Source organism: Trachurus japonicus, chromosome 8, assembly GCF_045865225.1.
Source record: "Trachurus japonicus isolate A0001 chromosome 8, Traja_1.0".
Taxonomy (NCBI): domain Eukaryota; kingdom Metazoa; phylum Chordata; class Actinopteri; order Carangiformes; family Carangidae; genus Trachurus; species Trachurus japonicus.
In genome coordinates this window covers 19,419,059-19,436,902 of record NC_140914.1, presented here as the reverse complement: position 1 = coordinate 19,436,902, position 17,844 = coordinate 19,419,059, and the positions used below count along the sequence as shown (strand labels likewise).

The following is a 17,844-nucleotide window of genomic DNA, read 5'->3' as shown; positions in this document are numbered from 1 at the left end:
AGGAGGAAGTAAGGACGAAGAGAAGGAAGGAAGGAAGGAAGGGAAAAAGGATTGTGGAAAGACGGAAGGGGAAAAAGGAAGGAAAGAAAGATAGAGGAAGGGAACAGATTCGTTCAAGGAAGAAGGAAGGAAGGGAGGGAAAAAGGATTGTGGAAAGAAGGAAGGGAGAAAGCCAGGAAGGAAAAGAAGGAAGGAAACAGATTGGGTCAATTTGACCCAGAAGGACAACAGGAGGGTTAATTTATATTTGACAATATCACAAATATCACATAAGAGATGTACAGCAGACCTCTTTCCTTAGGCCCACTTATCATAATAGAAAACACTTGAAAAACACTTGACAACACGTTAACAGGCACAGGGAAGGAACCTCATCAAGAGCAGCAGAGGAGCGATCCATCCTCCAGGACATGCAATAGATGTCATGCGTACAGAATAGAGCAACGGGGTAGATGAGCTGTATGGACATTTGGGGTGACAAGAGTATAGATTTTAATGAAGGATATGATCTGATCTGGGACGACACTTCCAGGTGCTGCCAACAGACAAGACCTGAGCTGCATCGTGAAAATAGGACATACTGCACACACAGAGGCAAAACCAAGCACATCATTGACAAGTCCAGGAGAAGGAAATCAACACAGAGAAGGAGGGAGAGACAAGCAGAAGGCAGAGACCCCCCCCCGAGGATGACGATCCAGATCCAAAACATCAGGAATGAGGCACGGACAGCCAAGAGAGGGAGAGAAGTCCCTAGACGATTCATGGTCCAGCGCAGAGAGCCTGACTGAAAAGAGAGGACAGAGAGAGAGAGGGAGAGACTGCTCGGACACAGCTTGGACACTTGTGTTTGTGAATAAACAAACTGTGGCTCAGAGAGATAGTTTGCAGTGAAAGCATGTGCAGGACAACATGGACAATATAGCAGGTATTATGAGTAATCAAAGAATAATCTGCTAACTAAATGTTAAGGCTGAAAGATGAGGTTTAAGTATGGATTAAAATTCCTCTGCACAGTCAGACAGTCTGGTGTCAGCAGGAGCCCTGCAGTCTGAGAATGGAGAGCACAGGATGAAATACAGTGCATGGTTTTAGGAGATCGGACAGGAATGACCAGGCCTACCCATATATCATTTTGCCACTGATTTAAAGCACCTTACCGCCTGATGTGAAACAGATAGAAAGACGTTGATGTAATGTGGTCACATTTTTAGTTACAGCATTCAAAAACATTCAAGTCGTCTCAGTTCAAGCAGAAAAATAGTGTGGCTAACACAAAAGTGTGAATTCGGGTCAGAATCAGCATCTGCCACAGACAGAAAAGACAGAATATTAATCATTTTACATACATGAAAAAGGAGGTCTTTAATGTGCTGATCAAAAGAGAGGGCAGGATCAAACAGACCAGCGAGGTTCCTGGCTGTCATACTTTGAGAAATCACACTTGTTAGGGTTTTTCTTGCTTGATTAGATTGGTGTCTATGTCAGGCCTGGCCAGTGACCAGCACCTCAGTCTAATCTCAATTGAGGAGCGGGACATTTTTAAACATTGAGTCAAACAGGCTGCTAATTATACAGTTTGAGAAATGTATCATCAGTGTATCAGTGGAAATGAGTTTCATTACTAAAGCCTGCCACACAAATAAAGATAATCTGTCTGACTTTGCCCCGATTTTCCCCCTTCCGACCAAGGACAAAAATCGTCCAATTATTTTATGGCTCTCAAGATTATCCTATGAGATTATCCTGTGGTGTGAGGTGTGTTAAGAGTTAAATTCTCCCAACAATCGGCCCGGAAAACGACTTCAGCTAGCTAGCTTGAGCTTTAGATACAAGATCAAACAGGCAGGTAGTATGTTTTGAAACAGTAAAGCTCTTTCACTGGTCAAAAAAAACAAACAGTTTAAGACCTGCTGACCTAGGCTTTTTGCCACCAATGGAAAAGTATCCAGTCACTGTTCAAACCCGGGTAGCGTCGATGTTAACACAATACCAGGGTGAACCTGCTAATTTTAACTGGCATGAAAGAGTGTGGAAGCATGAAAAACAGAAGCATCCCTTCATAAAGTCTTCAAGGCTCCTTGCAGACAATATGACATAACCTTTTTACCAGTTTGCATGCTGGCTAGCAGCAGTTGTGTGTGTCCTCAATCTGAACAGAAAGAGGAAGCTGCCAGTGGAAAAGGGGTCAATTGGATTTTATTAGTGGGTTTACTTGCATTTTAGAAAACCCTCTTCCGCCTCCTAGTTTTGGTGGAAAGGGGGTCTAACTTAGACAATGATTCCAGTGATGCAGTCTTAATTTTATGTGTGTGTGTGTGTGTGTGTGTGTTTCCATATTCCAAGATAAAAGTGAATCTATTCATGAGCTAAGTGTTAGGAGATGGAAAGCCATTTCCTCTCCCTCAACGCTGCGATAGGGCTAAATGAATCATCAATGAATCTGCAATGACTGTTGACATTGATTTACTCTCGGCTGTCGTAACCCTCTGTGTGTGTCTTTGATTGTGAGAGGTGATTGCTATCAGTGAGCTCGGCGTTCTGTTATGCAGACAAGTGAGTTTACGATAAGAACATTTGATTCCGCGGGGGGAAAAAGAGAGAGCAGGAGACTAATGGGCCTTCGGGGCTGGAAAACAACAACTATTTAATACATGTATCTGTGAGATGTGAGTTGATGTTATGACACAGGGGTGATTAAGCTGTCTTTGGGAGTGACTGAGTAGCCAAAAGCTGTTGGGGCAACTTTCATGCAAAAAAAAAAAAACACACATACTAAACACAAATCAAAACAGGCATATAAAGGCAAGACAAGGCATCTTTATTTATGTAGCACATTTCATACCAAGGCAACTCAATGTGCTTTACATGAAGACAAAACATTTAAAAAGAACAGCATAAAACCAAACCATTTTTTAAAAATGAAAAAAAAGGAGAGTTAAAAGCAGGAGCAAAGAAGAATAAAAGAAAATCAAGTTTAAAGTTCTTAAAAAGAGCTCAGCTATAAGCACATGAAAAGAGAAATGTTTTAACCTGGATTTAAAAGTGCTCACAGTTGGGGATTTCACTTTACTTTCCTATTCAACACCATAGGCAAGGCAAGGCAATTATATTTGTATAGCCTGTTTTTACAAACAGTTTGTCTCAAAGGGCTTTACATGACATCATAACATCCTCTGCCCTTAGACCCTCACATCGACTGAGGAAAAACTCCATAGAAAACCCTTTTAACAGGGAAAAATTGGAGAAACCTCTGAGTGAGCAACAGAGGAGGGATCCTTCACCCAGGACGGGCAGACGTGCAATAGATGTTGTTACAGACAATGTCGCGACCATACGCCACCCTGGCAAGTTAAGTTTTACAGTTAAGGCTCTTACAAGTCTAGGCTTCAGGGCTGACACAGGTGCACATATTTCTATTACTAAAACCCTGGAGTCTGGTGGGGTTCGCTGCCATATGGTACAATGTTCGACTCACCGGTTGCTTCCGTTCATCACCTGTAGCTGGGTCCGAGCGGCTCTCCTGGCGGACCGGCGTCCAGCTCCAGTGGCACCGTGCCGGCCACCAACTCCAGCGTCCTGCGTGTATCGACCTCCGTCCGTCGTCACGCAGTCGTGGCTTTGTCAGTTCATTTGTGTTTAGACGAGACAATAACTAAAACAATAATTCAATCTTGAGGTGAAACGGGTCCTTTCTCATCGTCATCTTCTCTTGACTACTCAGCGGGGCTGCAGCCTCGTCTCCACACGGCTCTCACTTTGGCGTTTTCCCAGCATTCCTTGCTCCTTCCGCTCACGTCAGACTTAACCGGACAGGTAACCAGGCAACCAATCAAAACATTACACAATATGGCAGCCCCCCTTCTCACCTACGAAAGTGACCGTAACAACAAGAAAACAGTTTATAACACAGTTTACCATACAATTGGTAAACGTGCCCTCCTCAATTTATACCGATAAACAAATGCACATTTTTTTTTGTGCCTAGGCGTGTTTTGTTGTTTGTCTCTAATCCCAGTGTCCACTCCTGTTGTTTTTCAGATCTCGGCTGGGTTGCCATGACGAGCGAGGAGTGTCCTGTGCGGCTGGGGAGCATCTCCTCAGCAGTGCCAGGGCAGAGCGAGGAGTACGGCTCGGCGCAGGCTGATGACATCATCGAGGAAGTGGGTCCGGGCGACGATGTCAGCATCGGCAGTGACCTGAGCACTCTGGTGGTGCCCTTCCCGGAGCTGGCGCCCGTGGTCTTTTTCTGCCTTAAGCAGACCACCTGTCCTCGCAGCTGGTGCATCCGTATGGTCTCCAGCCCATATCCTTTCATTCACTGGTAGAAGTGGCTCCTCTGGCTTTAAAGATAACCTTCGCTTTATCCCGTAATTTTCATCAATCACCTCAATTATTCACCTGTCCTCATCTGTTATCAAAAACATCAGCGCTTCCCTCAGTTTTTTTTTTCTTTAAAGTCCCTAAGCTTCATTAATCCCCATCTCCCTTAAATCACACCCATCATTCATAGCGTCTTCTGTTCGTTGGTACACCTTTCACACAGCATTTATTCCCTCTCATTCCTCCACCTTCTCCTTTCATCTTTTTATCCAAAACTGCTTCTCCCTCTCCCTCTGTATCCAGCCTTTTCTTTCTGCATAGCCTTTTTTTCTCTGGCTATCCTGCTCCCTCTTTTGCACAGTCACAATTTCTCTTCTTTGTGATATATTCCGTCTCTGTTTTGTGTTCTTTTGATACGTTTTCATCCATCTTGACTCCGACGCCCCCTCCTCCTCCTCCTCCTCATCCTCCTCCCATCCACCCTCGCTTCTTTATCTGGTGGATTTGCTACCACAGTGCAGCAGACAACCCAGAATCTTCTCAAAGTAAGTGTGTTTGACATCCTTATACAACCATGACTGCAGTGATCAGCATTTTACTGCTTGAGCAATTGAACGCATACATTTGTATGTGTGTGTGCGTGTGTCTGTATTGTGTATGCTTGTGTCCAGAACAAGCAGTTGTATGTTTGCTGACTACACTGACAGTGGCAGTGGGACTCAGGATGATCCTTTCACAACAGGGACAGACAAGACCACACTGCTGCACAAATGTGTGTGTGAGTGTGTACATTCGACTGCAATATGTTTATTGGCCTATTTAGTCCAGGCGTTTACACCACCTTTTCCTTCACTGCCATTAAGATAATGGTGCATTTTAAAAGGTATCTTTTCACTTTAAACGACTTTATTGAGCCGATGTGTTCTTTTCAAACAACTCTGCCCTGCAGACTGTTTTTTTTATATTAATCAGCTGTAGTGTTTAATGTTTGACCTCAGGTCATTCAGCAGCATCCAGATGATTTTATTTACGTATTATACTGTCAGTAGCTTCAAGCATACCACTTGAGTCATACTTAGAAAATGTCTGGTTTTCTGGTTTCTCTATTACACTAATGTACGCACTGTAAACATATGGCTTTCTTTTTTTCTTCTTTTTAATAAAAAGACAAATAGACAGAATGGCTGGGAGAGAGTGAGGCAGGGTGATATGCAGCAAAGGGCTGCGGGTCAGAATAGAACTGGGCTACTGCAGTTAGGCCCGTTAGCCACGAGCTGCACCCCCATGATAATACTGTATATTGTTAACCCCCCATAGATATATATTGGGAATTTAGTGAATGAAATAATGTATGCATACTAGGGGTGTGCCAAAAAATCGATTCACATAAGAATCACTATTCTCATTTAATACGATTCAGAACCGATATAAAATGTCCCAAAATCGATTTTAAAAAAAGTTAAAAATGAAACAAATCTGCTGGCTGTCGGCCTCCATTTCCTTAGAATTTGAGAACAGCATGTTTTACTGCACTATTTTTTTTTAAATAAAGAGGCACTTTTAATTTTGTTACTTAAGCAAGATATTGCTTTTATGCAACAGTTTCAACAATTCCATCTAAGCAAGCATGGATAAATGTTTAAAACTCAATAAATGTGAAAAAGACATTTTAGTCATTCTGTCTTGCAAAGCAGACTGGAGTAGATCATGAGGATCCTTTGCACACCGATAGACTGAAGCAGAAATCATTACGAATCAAATCGTTTTGAATCGAAAATCAATTTTGAATCTAATCGTAGCCCCAAAAATCAGAATCAAATCTAATCGTGAGATAGTAAAAGATTCCCACCCCTAATGCATATGTTCACAATTTCCACTTGACTCACTTTGTGTTTAACATAACTGATAATTCGTAGTCAATAGTTTGATTTAGGTCACTTTTCTTCCTGATATATGTAAGTATTTTGAAGTGGTGACGCCAAAGTTTTCACCCGAACCAAAGGTCAGGCCGAGACAGATTGTGGTTGTGGTGGGTGACCAGAGAAGTCAGGAGTAACAGGGAGAGTGTTCCAGTCACATGTACAAAACTAGACAGCAAGACTTTCTGTTTGCCTTTCAGACTCCATCTTTGATGTTGGAGGGAAAACAGGCTTCAGAAGGATTTTACACTGCTTACTAATGGCTGAGCTCTGCTACTCTCAGTTGGCCCCATGCCACAGGGTACAAACATGCAGGTGCATACACACACACACACACACACCCTCCCCCCACGCATACACTCCAAATCTTATTTCACATCGCCTGAGCTTCTATCGCAGCTCATTGGTCGCTGGACACCCATGGTGGCTGAAACTGTAAGCATGTTATAACACAGTGAGACACATCCGCGTGTGTTAGTGTGTGTGTGCGTGTGTGAGAGAAAAGTAGAATGTGTGAGAAAAATATAAAGTGAAGTGTGTGTGGTGGTTGCAGGGAATGTTGTATTTGGTGCAGTTGAGGTGAGTTTCCTCCGGTGGAATCAGATAAAGAGACTACAAAACACACACACACACACATGTATGCACACGCCTCGCTGACCATGGCGGCTTGCGAGGTGTAACTTTTGCCCACTGTGACTGTGTGAGTATTGACAGTTTTGAAGCTTGCTGAAGCGCACGTGTGATGGTGCTGATGTGTGCACAGGCTTTGTGCCTTTACTTTATAGAACTAGGAGGATCTGTGTGTGTGTGTGTGTGTGTGTGTGTGTGTGTGTGTGTTCTTGTACATGCTACATTGTGAGGACCGGAACAAGTTTTTAACCCACAGAGTGAGGACATTTTTGGGAAGTGAGGACATTTTGGCCGGCCGGGCTGTTTGAGGGTTAAGACGTTAGGTTATAATTAGGGTTAAATTAGGTTTAGAGTAATGGTTAAGTTTAGGCATTTGTTTTGGATGGTTAAGGTTAGGGTAAGGGGCTAGGGAATACATTATGTCAATGACATGTCCTCACAAAGATAGATTTACAAGGATGAGTGTGTGTGTGTGTGTGTGTGTTTGTGTGTGTGTGTGTGGGACTTGAACTGGAGGGTTTGGATGTTTGATGTGTGATGCAGCGGAACGATGTTTTGTGGATGGTTTATATCTAGATGATTTTGGTTTGCTCATGTGCTGAGATGATAAAAAAGACAGCACATTTCTGTTTGTTTGAACATGAAATACACACTAGTGATGGCCTCATTTCACGTCATGGGTGTACCTGAAGTGAATTTTGGTGTGTGTTTTTTTCCCTCTGTGTGTATGTGTGTGTGTGTAGTGGGGGCAAGAAGTAGTTGTTTCACCATCTCTTTTCAGATCAATAATCCTGTCCAGCACTCAGCAGCTGGGAAAAGGCCTTCAGTGACACACACACACACGCATACACGCACGCACACACAATGATGTTTTCCCACGCTTGCCTGCAGCAGAGAGCCTAGAGCACCTCTCTATATTGCACCCCACACACTTCTTCTGCCTCTCTCTGTTTTTCTTTCTCTTCAGAGTGCACACTTCCACTCTGTACATATCATACAATATAGATAAAGCCTACTCCCTCTCTCATTGTTTTTAAACTATTTTATTCACATCACCTTCTCTCTCTTTTTACATGCGTATTACTGTAACACAGATGGACACATGTGTGAATGTGTGCTAAATCTCCTCTGCAAGCTCATGTACTGTGATTGAGCAGATCAGATGTATGATCCAGTCCAGTCCTACTCGTCTTGTTTATAGTGCATTTAAGGGCACATTTTATATTGTACATGTAAACAACCAAATGCATGCACTAATTTGATTGTAAGGTGCTTCAGACTTCTTTAACAGCAGCCACAGAAGAGATTCTGCAGTTGTTGCTGACGAACAGACTATAGGCTGCTGAACCAATTACATAATTATTCATTCACAAAAACAAGATGTTCTCTCATCTATAGCAAGTACTCAGTTCCCCAGTGGTTTCTCTAATGAACTGTCTCTTGGAGCAGCTATATAGTGCTGCAAGTGTGCCAGCATTAAAACATGTATTTTGCAATTGGCAGTTCACAAACAGTAGTGACCCGCCACATGCCTATGAAGACATGTTTAACTTAAGGCACGGTGTTTCCAATCATCACTACTCAAGGTTAAACCTATGGATACACAGTGTGGGCTGAAAAATACATTGCTATGCGCTGAATGCTTGCATAGACCCCGCGCTACACCATGGGTTATGGGTTACAGGCTACTCTGCAAGTTCATATTGTTTCCCACCCATCAGCTATACTGCTTATCCATGCAGGGTCACAAGGGGCCGGGGCCAGTCCCAGCTGACACAGGGCTGAGCTCGAATTACTAGTACTGATATTCTAGCCAGTATTATTTTGTTCTATATTTTTATTCTGAAATGAGCCATTCCATGCAGTGTTTTTTTTTTTAATAATTTGAGTATATTGAGGCAAGTTGATGAAAACACTTTTATTGAACCAACATTTTAAATGCAGGACTTGCAACACTGTTTCTATAATGAAGTGTCTACTTTTAATGAACTAAATTTACCAAAGGAGCTGAGTAATTCTTCCACTGAGATAGTAATTCTTCCACTGAGATAGAAATTCTTCCACTGAGATAGATACGCACAGGGAGAGAAGCACATCCAGTCCTAAAAAGGTGACACTAGCAACCCTAACCCTTCTCAATGTTACACTATACGCATTTAAATAATCTGTATAGCTCAAGCTGTTCTTCAGCTCTCCTCACCTCCTCAGCATCTCCCCTGGGCTGCAGTGGATTTAACCGGCAAAATAATTAAGGGGTCATTGCTTTTACTTGGTCATTGTCCCGAGTAGAAAGAACATGCCATAATTCCATACAGGCAGTGGATTATACCCAGTCAGTCGGCTGCACTGTGCGTCTCAGTTTCCCATAGGGAAGATTAACTCTCATTAATGCTTTATTCTTCAGATCAAGATGAGATCATGTCAGGTCAGTCACACTCTGCAATCAGCTGCATTCAGCGAAGCCTGACCTGTCGACGCTTGCTCATGCTGGAAACACAGAGGAGCACAGACAGCAGTTTATATAGCAAATGTCATGTACTGACTTACCTGAAGGTACAGTGCCTTCTGTTGAGTTTAAACCTGCATAGATGATAAACACAAATGATAACATGCTGCATCTTTAAGAGCAATAATCTCTATTTTTTCTTTTCTAATAGGATAGGACAAATAGGATCTACTGTTGTGTGTTTTTTTTTATGCACTGCTTGTTCCAGACTCCTAAACTGCAGTTATAATTGCAAAGTAGGCAAACTGAATAGTGATTTTTTTTAGGCTCTACTTCCAAAGTGAAATAGGTAATTACTTGCAGTATACAGCATTTCTGAGGGAGAGTGCATGTGCCGGGATGTGCGGATGAGTTGTTTCAAAGCAAAGCATTGATTGATGTACATTATGGCTATGGGCATCGTGCTTTGTCTTTTACACGTCCAAACATCATAACACTTGCATGCACTTCACTAGACGTTCGCTTCCCTTCCACTCTGCCTTTCTCTCTCTCTGAAATTAGCCTTTTCTTTGCTTTCTTGACCTCTCTTGTCATCCTCTTCTCTGACTGTCAATTCTTTGCAGTTGGTCCCCCCACCCACCCACCCACCCACCCACCCACCCAACACCAGCAACTACTCTTCTCTTCACTTTATCTCCCCCTCTCCTCTTCTGCTCTGATTGGCTCCTGTGGTGTTCAGGCAGAGTGACCGGCCTCTGTGGCCCATGATCCTCTCTGGCCCTGACAGCTTGTTATCTCCATGGTGACGGATGGCAGAGGCGTTGCCGTGCCTTGTTCTTAACTACTGCTGAGGATAGAGCACACACCTGGGACACATCACCTTCTCTTCCTCACCTTCTCACTTTCTCTCTCTGTGGTTTTCTTAGTGTTTTTTTTTTTTTTTTGCTCTCTCCCAACTTTTGCTCTTTGTCTTTCTGCGTTTTGCAGATCTAGTTAGAAAAAGTTGCAGCGGGGCTACGTCGTAGATCTTTTCTTTTTTCTTTTGTATTTTCTCTCACGGTGACACAACGCTGTGAGGTGTGCCACTTGATGGGTGTGTGTGTGTAGATGTTGAATGGTTGTGTCTCATGTTTTGACAAATGTTTTATTAAAGGACATCAAGATCTTGTCTTTAATTCACTACGACAACTGTGTCGTTGTGTCTCTCTTTTATCTTATGCTTGTTCTCCTGTCTCTTTTCTCTTTTTTTGCTTTCTCTCGCTTCTTCCTTCTCTCAGATTCATTCAGTCCTTTCGACTTGCAACCCCCCCCCACCTTCCTTAAGATGTCATCTGTCTTATAATTTCCATTTATACGTTAGTCTTGTAGATAATAAGAGTGTTCCACTTATTTTAATGAGACTGTGCTTCAGATATGAACTGTTGTCCTTTTACCACAGGGTAAGTCTCCTTTATAAAAGAGTAGCAAACATTAATGAGACATACCTCCATTAAGGATAAATTAAAACGTATTAGAATGCTTATGCTTCGTAACATAAATCACAGTGTTAATACAAGTAACCACCAATACTGATTCTAGCGATCCACCCACTCATCACTCCTTCTCACTTTGTCTTTCCTCCCTCCTTCTTTCCTTCTTTCCCCTCCTCCTCCTCCCTCTTCTCCCTCAGGTCTAGTCTAAACTCCATTAGTGCCTGTGCTGTCTGAGAGAGGAAGAAGAGATGAGAGAGGAAGAGATGAAGGGCTTAAAGTGACTCTAATGACTACTGTAGTACCAAACCTCGGTGCATACACACTCTGTGTGACCTCTTTCACATGCATTACTCTTCCATAGTAGTTAGGTTGCACCGAACATGTGCTTTTTATACGACTGCAGCTTGAGGTTCATGTTTTTTTTAAATGTTAAAAGATAAGGAGAAACGCTAACAGACGATGTGCAACGCCACATTATGTTACTCACACATCCCACTTTGTTTGTTTAATTGCTTTTTATTCTGAAGGACACAAACATTTCTCAGAAATGAAGCAACGATTTTCCAAGAATCTCTGAATTAAATTCAAGAGTAGATTGGACTGCTCATAACATTTTCTTAACCTGCCGCCTTCTGACAATATTTTGTCATCATGGGTGTGATCCCTCATTGACATGCAGTGCATTTGTGAACAGTCACAGTCATCTGCAGCTCTGTGCATCCGCTGTCATGGAAATGGAGAATTAGTATGTGTGTGTGGTTTAGGCCTCATCCACTATTCAGATTTGCTAGTAATGCTATTGAGGAAACGTGTTGGTGTGTATGTGAACAGTTAGCCTCAGATGCCTCCGACGAATCTTATTTCTAATCTTTGTCTTGCTGTTTATATAGAAAAGCGGGCGGGTATATGATTGTTATTTACATGTGTTTAATAGTTTTGCTGGTGTTTGTGTGTACATATGCATACATCCATATGTACAAACGGGCTTGTGTGTGTTATCGCAATCCGCCACTATTGGATTATGGATTATGTACACGCTATTCTTGAATTGCAGCCCATAACTGTGCCATGGTTTAGTTCAGTGTCACATTCTTTGAAGAGAATTACATCCGGATGGCTGGCCAACATTATCCACAAACTGCTATGGCATTGTGTTGAGCTATACAGTCTGCTTTCTATGGCAGCAATACTTTAAACAGCAGCGGCTGTTTGTCTGAACTCAGTAACAGCAGGGCAGATTGCTTTTGGATAAACCGCACAGATAAATGTCAGAGGTGCATAAAAAGAAAAGGCGTAAGCGTACTGGCACTCGAACACACACACACACACACACACTCACAAACATGTAAACATACACTTACACGCACACAAGCATGAACAAATACTTTTTTTTTAACCATCTTTTTGTTTTCCGCCTGTCATCATCGCATCCTCGTTGCCTTATTTTTTAACTTATAAAAGAATCATGTCTTCCTTTTTATGTCAGCTCAACTCAGAAGTATTGCTTTACACAAACTGGGACTCTTGAGAGAATTTAATAAGTCATTTAATGGCTCCATCACCACTAACTGCAGGGTACATTTTATCCAAGTGAGTGCTTTGTAGTTTGCTATTTCTCATCTATTATCCACAAAGTGCTATATAAATTGTATGAGTCATTCTGCACTGCAGTGGGTCTGTTCTTTGCTTCCGACCTACCTAAAACTCTCTTGAACAGATGTGAATTTTTCAGATACAGTTTTTCTTAAAAACATGAATATATGATTTACAAAAATGAAAGTGTGCCCAATAATCAAATGAAGCAACGGTGCCTGATCAAGTTAGGAACCAGACCATCACTGGTCGTCAGTCAGGAAGAAGCTCAGAAGTTCAATATGAGGCCAACAACTTCTCCATATCTCTGCTAATGTAAGTCAACACACGCCCACCACCCAACCTCTGTTCAAACGCATGTTTATCAGTCTGCAGCTTCATGATGTTTTGGAGTGTGCGTATATAGCTCCACATCCCATCCATCACAACATGAACCCGTGATGAAAAAGTGAGCATGCAGACAGAAAAATGTGAGGAGAACAGTTTAATGTTCCTAAAATGAGCTGCTCTCCAGTCATGCCTGCATATTTGCTTTAAATCTACTGTTATAGCTCTTTCTCTTTTTTCAAAACTATCATATATTTCTTCCTTTTCACAATAAAATAAATCAGTCTAGCAAAAATTGAACCTCTGGTAGTCTTAGTTTGGAGTCTGGTTCCTCGGTGGAGATTCAGGAGTACCGGTGCAGAATGAGAATGACTGTGTGTGTGCGTGTGTGTATACAAAAGCGCGGATGAACCGCACTGAATGCTAAATTTCATACACTGATAACAAACAAAATGTTATATGCAAGTGCATTTTTTCTGGTAAAAATGAATGCTACGGTAGAATTTACTAACTGCAATATGGAAATAGAGAAGTCACAGGCCAGTGCTCAGCCTCGAGTTAAAGATGCTCCATGTCTTAAAATGAAATATGTAATAAGCACTCTGACTTGTATTTTGCTTCTTGTGCTTCGTCAGAACAGAAGCGCAACTCTCCATGGCACTGTCCTTAAAACAGAAGGAAACAGCAACAAAAGCTTACATGTTATTAGTCTGAATATGAAATCCATAGTTATTACCAGAGGCAGCTGGAAAGACAGCTACAGATAAGCAAAGCAATAATTATTGTAGTCCAAATATTCTTGTCTTATTATTGGAGAAAGCTAAAGAGCCAGCAGACAGAATTACTAATAAATTATATGACAGCTCAAAGTTTTTTTTTACAGAATACATTTTATCTTTTCATTACATGTTCTACTGTGTTTTGCCAATGGTGAAAATTCTAGCTGCATGTTTAAACAGGCTGCTGTTATACATATATATGTACATCTTACTTATATTTGAGGAGATTTGTTCTTGGATGAGACATCCAGGATTTATATAGCGGGAGCAAAACCTCCAACCGCAATGATTCATGACATGTGAGGAAGTAATGTGAGTTCATTTTTGACTCTTACTTTGGAAGGTAGAATAACTTGAGATAATTATGAAGGTGGCTCTGTAGAGATTGTGTCAAAGAACATAATGTTTCAGAAAGGAACAGCTATTATGAACCCAGAGAACATTTCCAGTCCGGTTTAGTATGTTTGTAGGAAGTGTGAGGATGGCATGAGTCACTAAGGGATGTTTATGAATATTCTGCTTTTTGATTGATCGTCAGTATGTTTCCGCATGAACCATTTGCCCACTTGCTGTGCAGGCTTTGAGGTCTACCCCTCGGTAATGAATACTTATGAGCACATTAGCAGACCAAGAAGATTCATTACAATATCAAGGAGAGCAGCAGATCACATGCCCTTTTAGTGCCTTTGAGTAGAGGTTCTGTCTTTGTGCCCATGCTATATGAGGCGTGAGCGTCGCGTTGCGAATTCATGGGTCACAATTATACCAAGCTCAGATGTGCCCTCCCCAACCCTCACCCCCACGGACGTGTCCTTTATACATCGGAGGTAAAGTCGTAGAAACCTCTCAGGCGGTCAAACGCTGAGTTTCATTCACTAGATCCTGGCTGCGTCACTGCACACAGTCTGGGACGCAGTTTGCGTGACGTAGTCTCTGGACACACACACACAAAAAAAACAAAAAAAAAAGCTGGTGTGTATGGTCTCCTTAGTGCACTTCACAGAAGATGGATGACATACAACTGCCCACAAGACCACAATGGCCGTGCTCTAAGATTGGCACTGGAAGTCTCCCCTGATGAAAAGAGAGAAGGAGGCTTATGGCCAAGCCGGTGTTCACCTGGGAGAGATCAAAGTGAGTTTCACCGGCAGACAGATGGAGGAATTTCATTTCTCCAAGGCACTCAGATATTACAATGTGGCACGGCTTAATAGGTGGAGGAAAGTTGAAGATGACCACTCAAGTCAAGGAGATTTAGATTTTCTTGAAGGAGGAGGATGAGGCCGTTGTTGTTGATCCACAGTAATATGCCTTAATAAAATAGTTTATTCTGAATTTTCCTTGACATGTACCATCATCTTCCCTTTCAAAGTTTGTACTCTTGTAAAGTCTTTTTTTTTTTTTTTTTTTAAAGAGTAGATGTATATACATGTATGCTGGATATTGCATATATTTGTGCACTGACTCAACTCCATGTCACAAGATGTTAGAGTTTGCCAAGACGGCTGTGCAGATGCATGCCGTTTCACTGTAAACATACTGTATGAAACCCTCTGAAAACGAAGGAAAATAAGTATGATCAATAAGCAAATAACTAGCTGAGCGGGGAGAGGAAGATGGAGCTGGTTCGATGGGAAGGGGTAATTATTGTGCTGATTCCCAGGGAGGGACTGGAAATTAGTTGGAGGCACAAAAGTGAGACGCTGAGTGAAGGACAGGCTTGTAACGTTTCTCTGAGAGGCAGATGAAAGGAGGAAGAAAAGAGATGGAGACGAAAGAAAAAGGATGGTAGCCCTTGGAGAGGCGGGCAGTGAGAGAAGGGGAAGAAGTGAGAGATTGCTAGTTAGCACTTTTCTTGAAAAGGCAGAGTGTGAGAAGGAGACAGTGTGAAGGAGGAAAAGGAAGGAGGAAAAGAAAGGGAGATAGTTAGCACTGTGGCAGAGTGAACTTTTGCCCAGTGCATGTCAGTACAGAGGACGACAGAGGACAGCGTGTGCGTGCGTGCGTGAGTGTGTGTCATGTGTGTATGTGTGTATCCTTGCCTTCTCTTGACAGTGAGGAGGAACATGAAGTCTCTAATTGCTCTGGTGACTGCAACTTCAGACCCCTTCCACAGTGAAAGGGAGAGAGACGGAGAGTGGGAGGGAGAGCAGAGTAACACTGACATCAGGACAAAAAAAGACAAAAGGTCTTCGTAACAGGAAGAGAGACTAAATGAAGTTTTAACTGAGCAGTGCGCGGAAATCCTCAGACGGATAACGGAAATCGCACAGGGCACAAAGACATAAAATGAGACACGACAACACGAGTCGTTGTAACAAAGCCTCACCCAGCCGCTGTTTTATGATGAGAGAAATACCAGGAAGAAAGGTAATGTTATAACAGAGTGTCAAATTCTGCAGTGTGAGGAGGTCAAGTAGACTTCAGCAAGGGACACCAAACACAATGATGGAAGTATTTGACCTTGTTAACATATCTATTTTGAGTTTTAGAGTTTTTTTTGTATACAATACAATACATACAGTATTGTGGGTAAAATAAGCAGAGAAGATAGTCTTGTTTTTTTTTTTAAGTGATTATGAAAAGCTAAAATGACCTTTCCAACTGAAATTGCGATGCATATCAAAATTGCAATCTGCCCATATAATCACAATATGATGGGTTTGGCTTATTGTGCAGCCCTAATACAGGCAGCCAATGTTTATGCTGTGTAACCCAATGAACCCCATCAAGTTGTGTGCAGAAAGCGTTGAAGTTTGCATTAGCATAACACTGTGTTTAGCCGCAGCCGGTTACAAACCAAAAAAATAGCGTAAACAATTCAAAGTTGCAAAGTAAGCTAACCATTCCCATTAGTACGGTCACAACACACTCATCTGTGTCTGATCCACTGTTTCTTCTGATGCTAAATGTCTTGGCATGCACTGCTGTGTTCCACCTGCCAGCAAAGTCAGTGGTGGTGGGGCACAAGGCCTGATCCAAAAATTGTGGGAAAAACATGTTATATTGGCTGATAATAGCAATATCTTTACATCTTTATTATTTATATGGAGAGAGGAACTAGTTTCTGTTGTTATATAACTGGTTGGTTCCTTGATGAAAAGTGTCTCTGACCAAACTTCGCAGGCATTACAGTGGAAAAAAATGAGGTGCAGTGCAATGCCAAAGCGTGAATGACTACTGGAACAAAAGTAATGAAAATGCAAAAATATTCAGCAAATTAACATTTTTGAATATGTCCGACCCCCCCTCTCCCCGGCTCATCTACACCTCCTTCCCTGCCTTGAAGTGAGATGAGATGTGTGTTTCGTAGAAGGGGCGGGTTGGGGAGGATGTTGCGTTTTGTAGAGAGCGTGCTGAGCGGTGATGTAGTGGTTTTATTTTTGCGCACCTTGAACTGGTGGAAAGATGATAGATCCATACCGCCTCTGTTTCAACACTGACCCGCGACATTTCCCTGACTTCCGTCCAGTGACCCTTTCTGTCTCCTGGGCGCGTTCCTTTATCGCTCTGTCAGCTCTAGAAGGAGAGAGAGAGAGAGAGAGACAGAAACAGGATGGGAAGAGGGGGATGGTTGACTGCAGAGAAGGCGAGAGACAAACAGAGTGGAGCTTAAGACAGAGGGAGAAAAAAAAGACAGAGAGAGGTGACAAAGGGAGAGGAAAGAGTTAGTGACCACCAGGGACCTACCGAAATGGCCCTGCTTTGTCACTGTCTTGCATTCACACACACATAAACACACAAACACGTACAACTCTCTCCCACTTTGCCCTCTCTCATATATACACATAATCCCAGCTGTCAGATATATGTTACACATGTATGGATCATACTCTGCCTCAATCCTTCTCCAGTGTTTTTCCACCGGCTGTGGTGTATTTGTTGATGTGTGGGCGGCATCTGTCAGGGCGGATACTAAAACCCTTCCTCTGGCCAATGATAAAAGCTCAGCCCTCGTGTATGAGTGTGTGCGTGCGTACGCTTGCGTATTTGTGTGTCTGACCACCCAGATGTTTGGACATAAGTTGACTGCTGGTATCTGCAGCTCAAATGAGCCTTGGGGCTTAGGTCATTAAATATCAGCTTTAAACTTACTAGCAGACACACACACACACATACAGACACACACACACACACACAACCGTTTTGATGTTCTCCCCAAGAAGCTGAGTTGGTAAGTTTCCTCTAAAACTCTATAGAGTGTCATGTAACAGAATCAGCGCCGGAGTCACTGACATTACCTCAACAAGCTGAAGTGATATCAGCCCACAGAGGGACACACTGTTCAGTGGGGGAGGAGGAGGAGGAGGGAGTGGGGGGAAATAGGGGGAGTTAGAGGAGGTATAGAGGAGTAA

At 42.4% G+C, this 17,844-nt stretch overlaps 1 protein-coding gene across 3 annotated transcripts in view; it reads left to right on the top strand.

Annotated features, from left to right (window-relative positions):
* cacna1ia (calcium voltage-gated channel subunit alpha1 Ia) overlaps positions 1–17,844 on the top strand; it is a 153,388-nt gene that overhangs the window by 37,687 nt on the left and 97,857 nt on the right. For all 3 annotated transcript variants that reach the window (XM_085784484.1, XM_085784483.1, XM_085784485.1), the window contains exon 2: positions 4,042–4,306. In XM_085784484.1, the coding sequence (XP_085640610.1) occupies positions 4,059–4,306 (248 nt within the window). In that variant the 5' untranslated portion in view covers positions 4,042–4,058. The remainder of the gene's footprint in view (positions 1–4,041; positions 4,307–17,844) is intronic.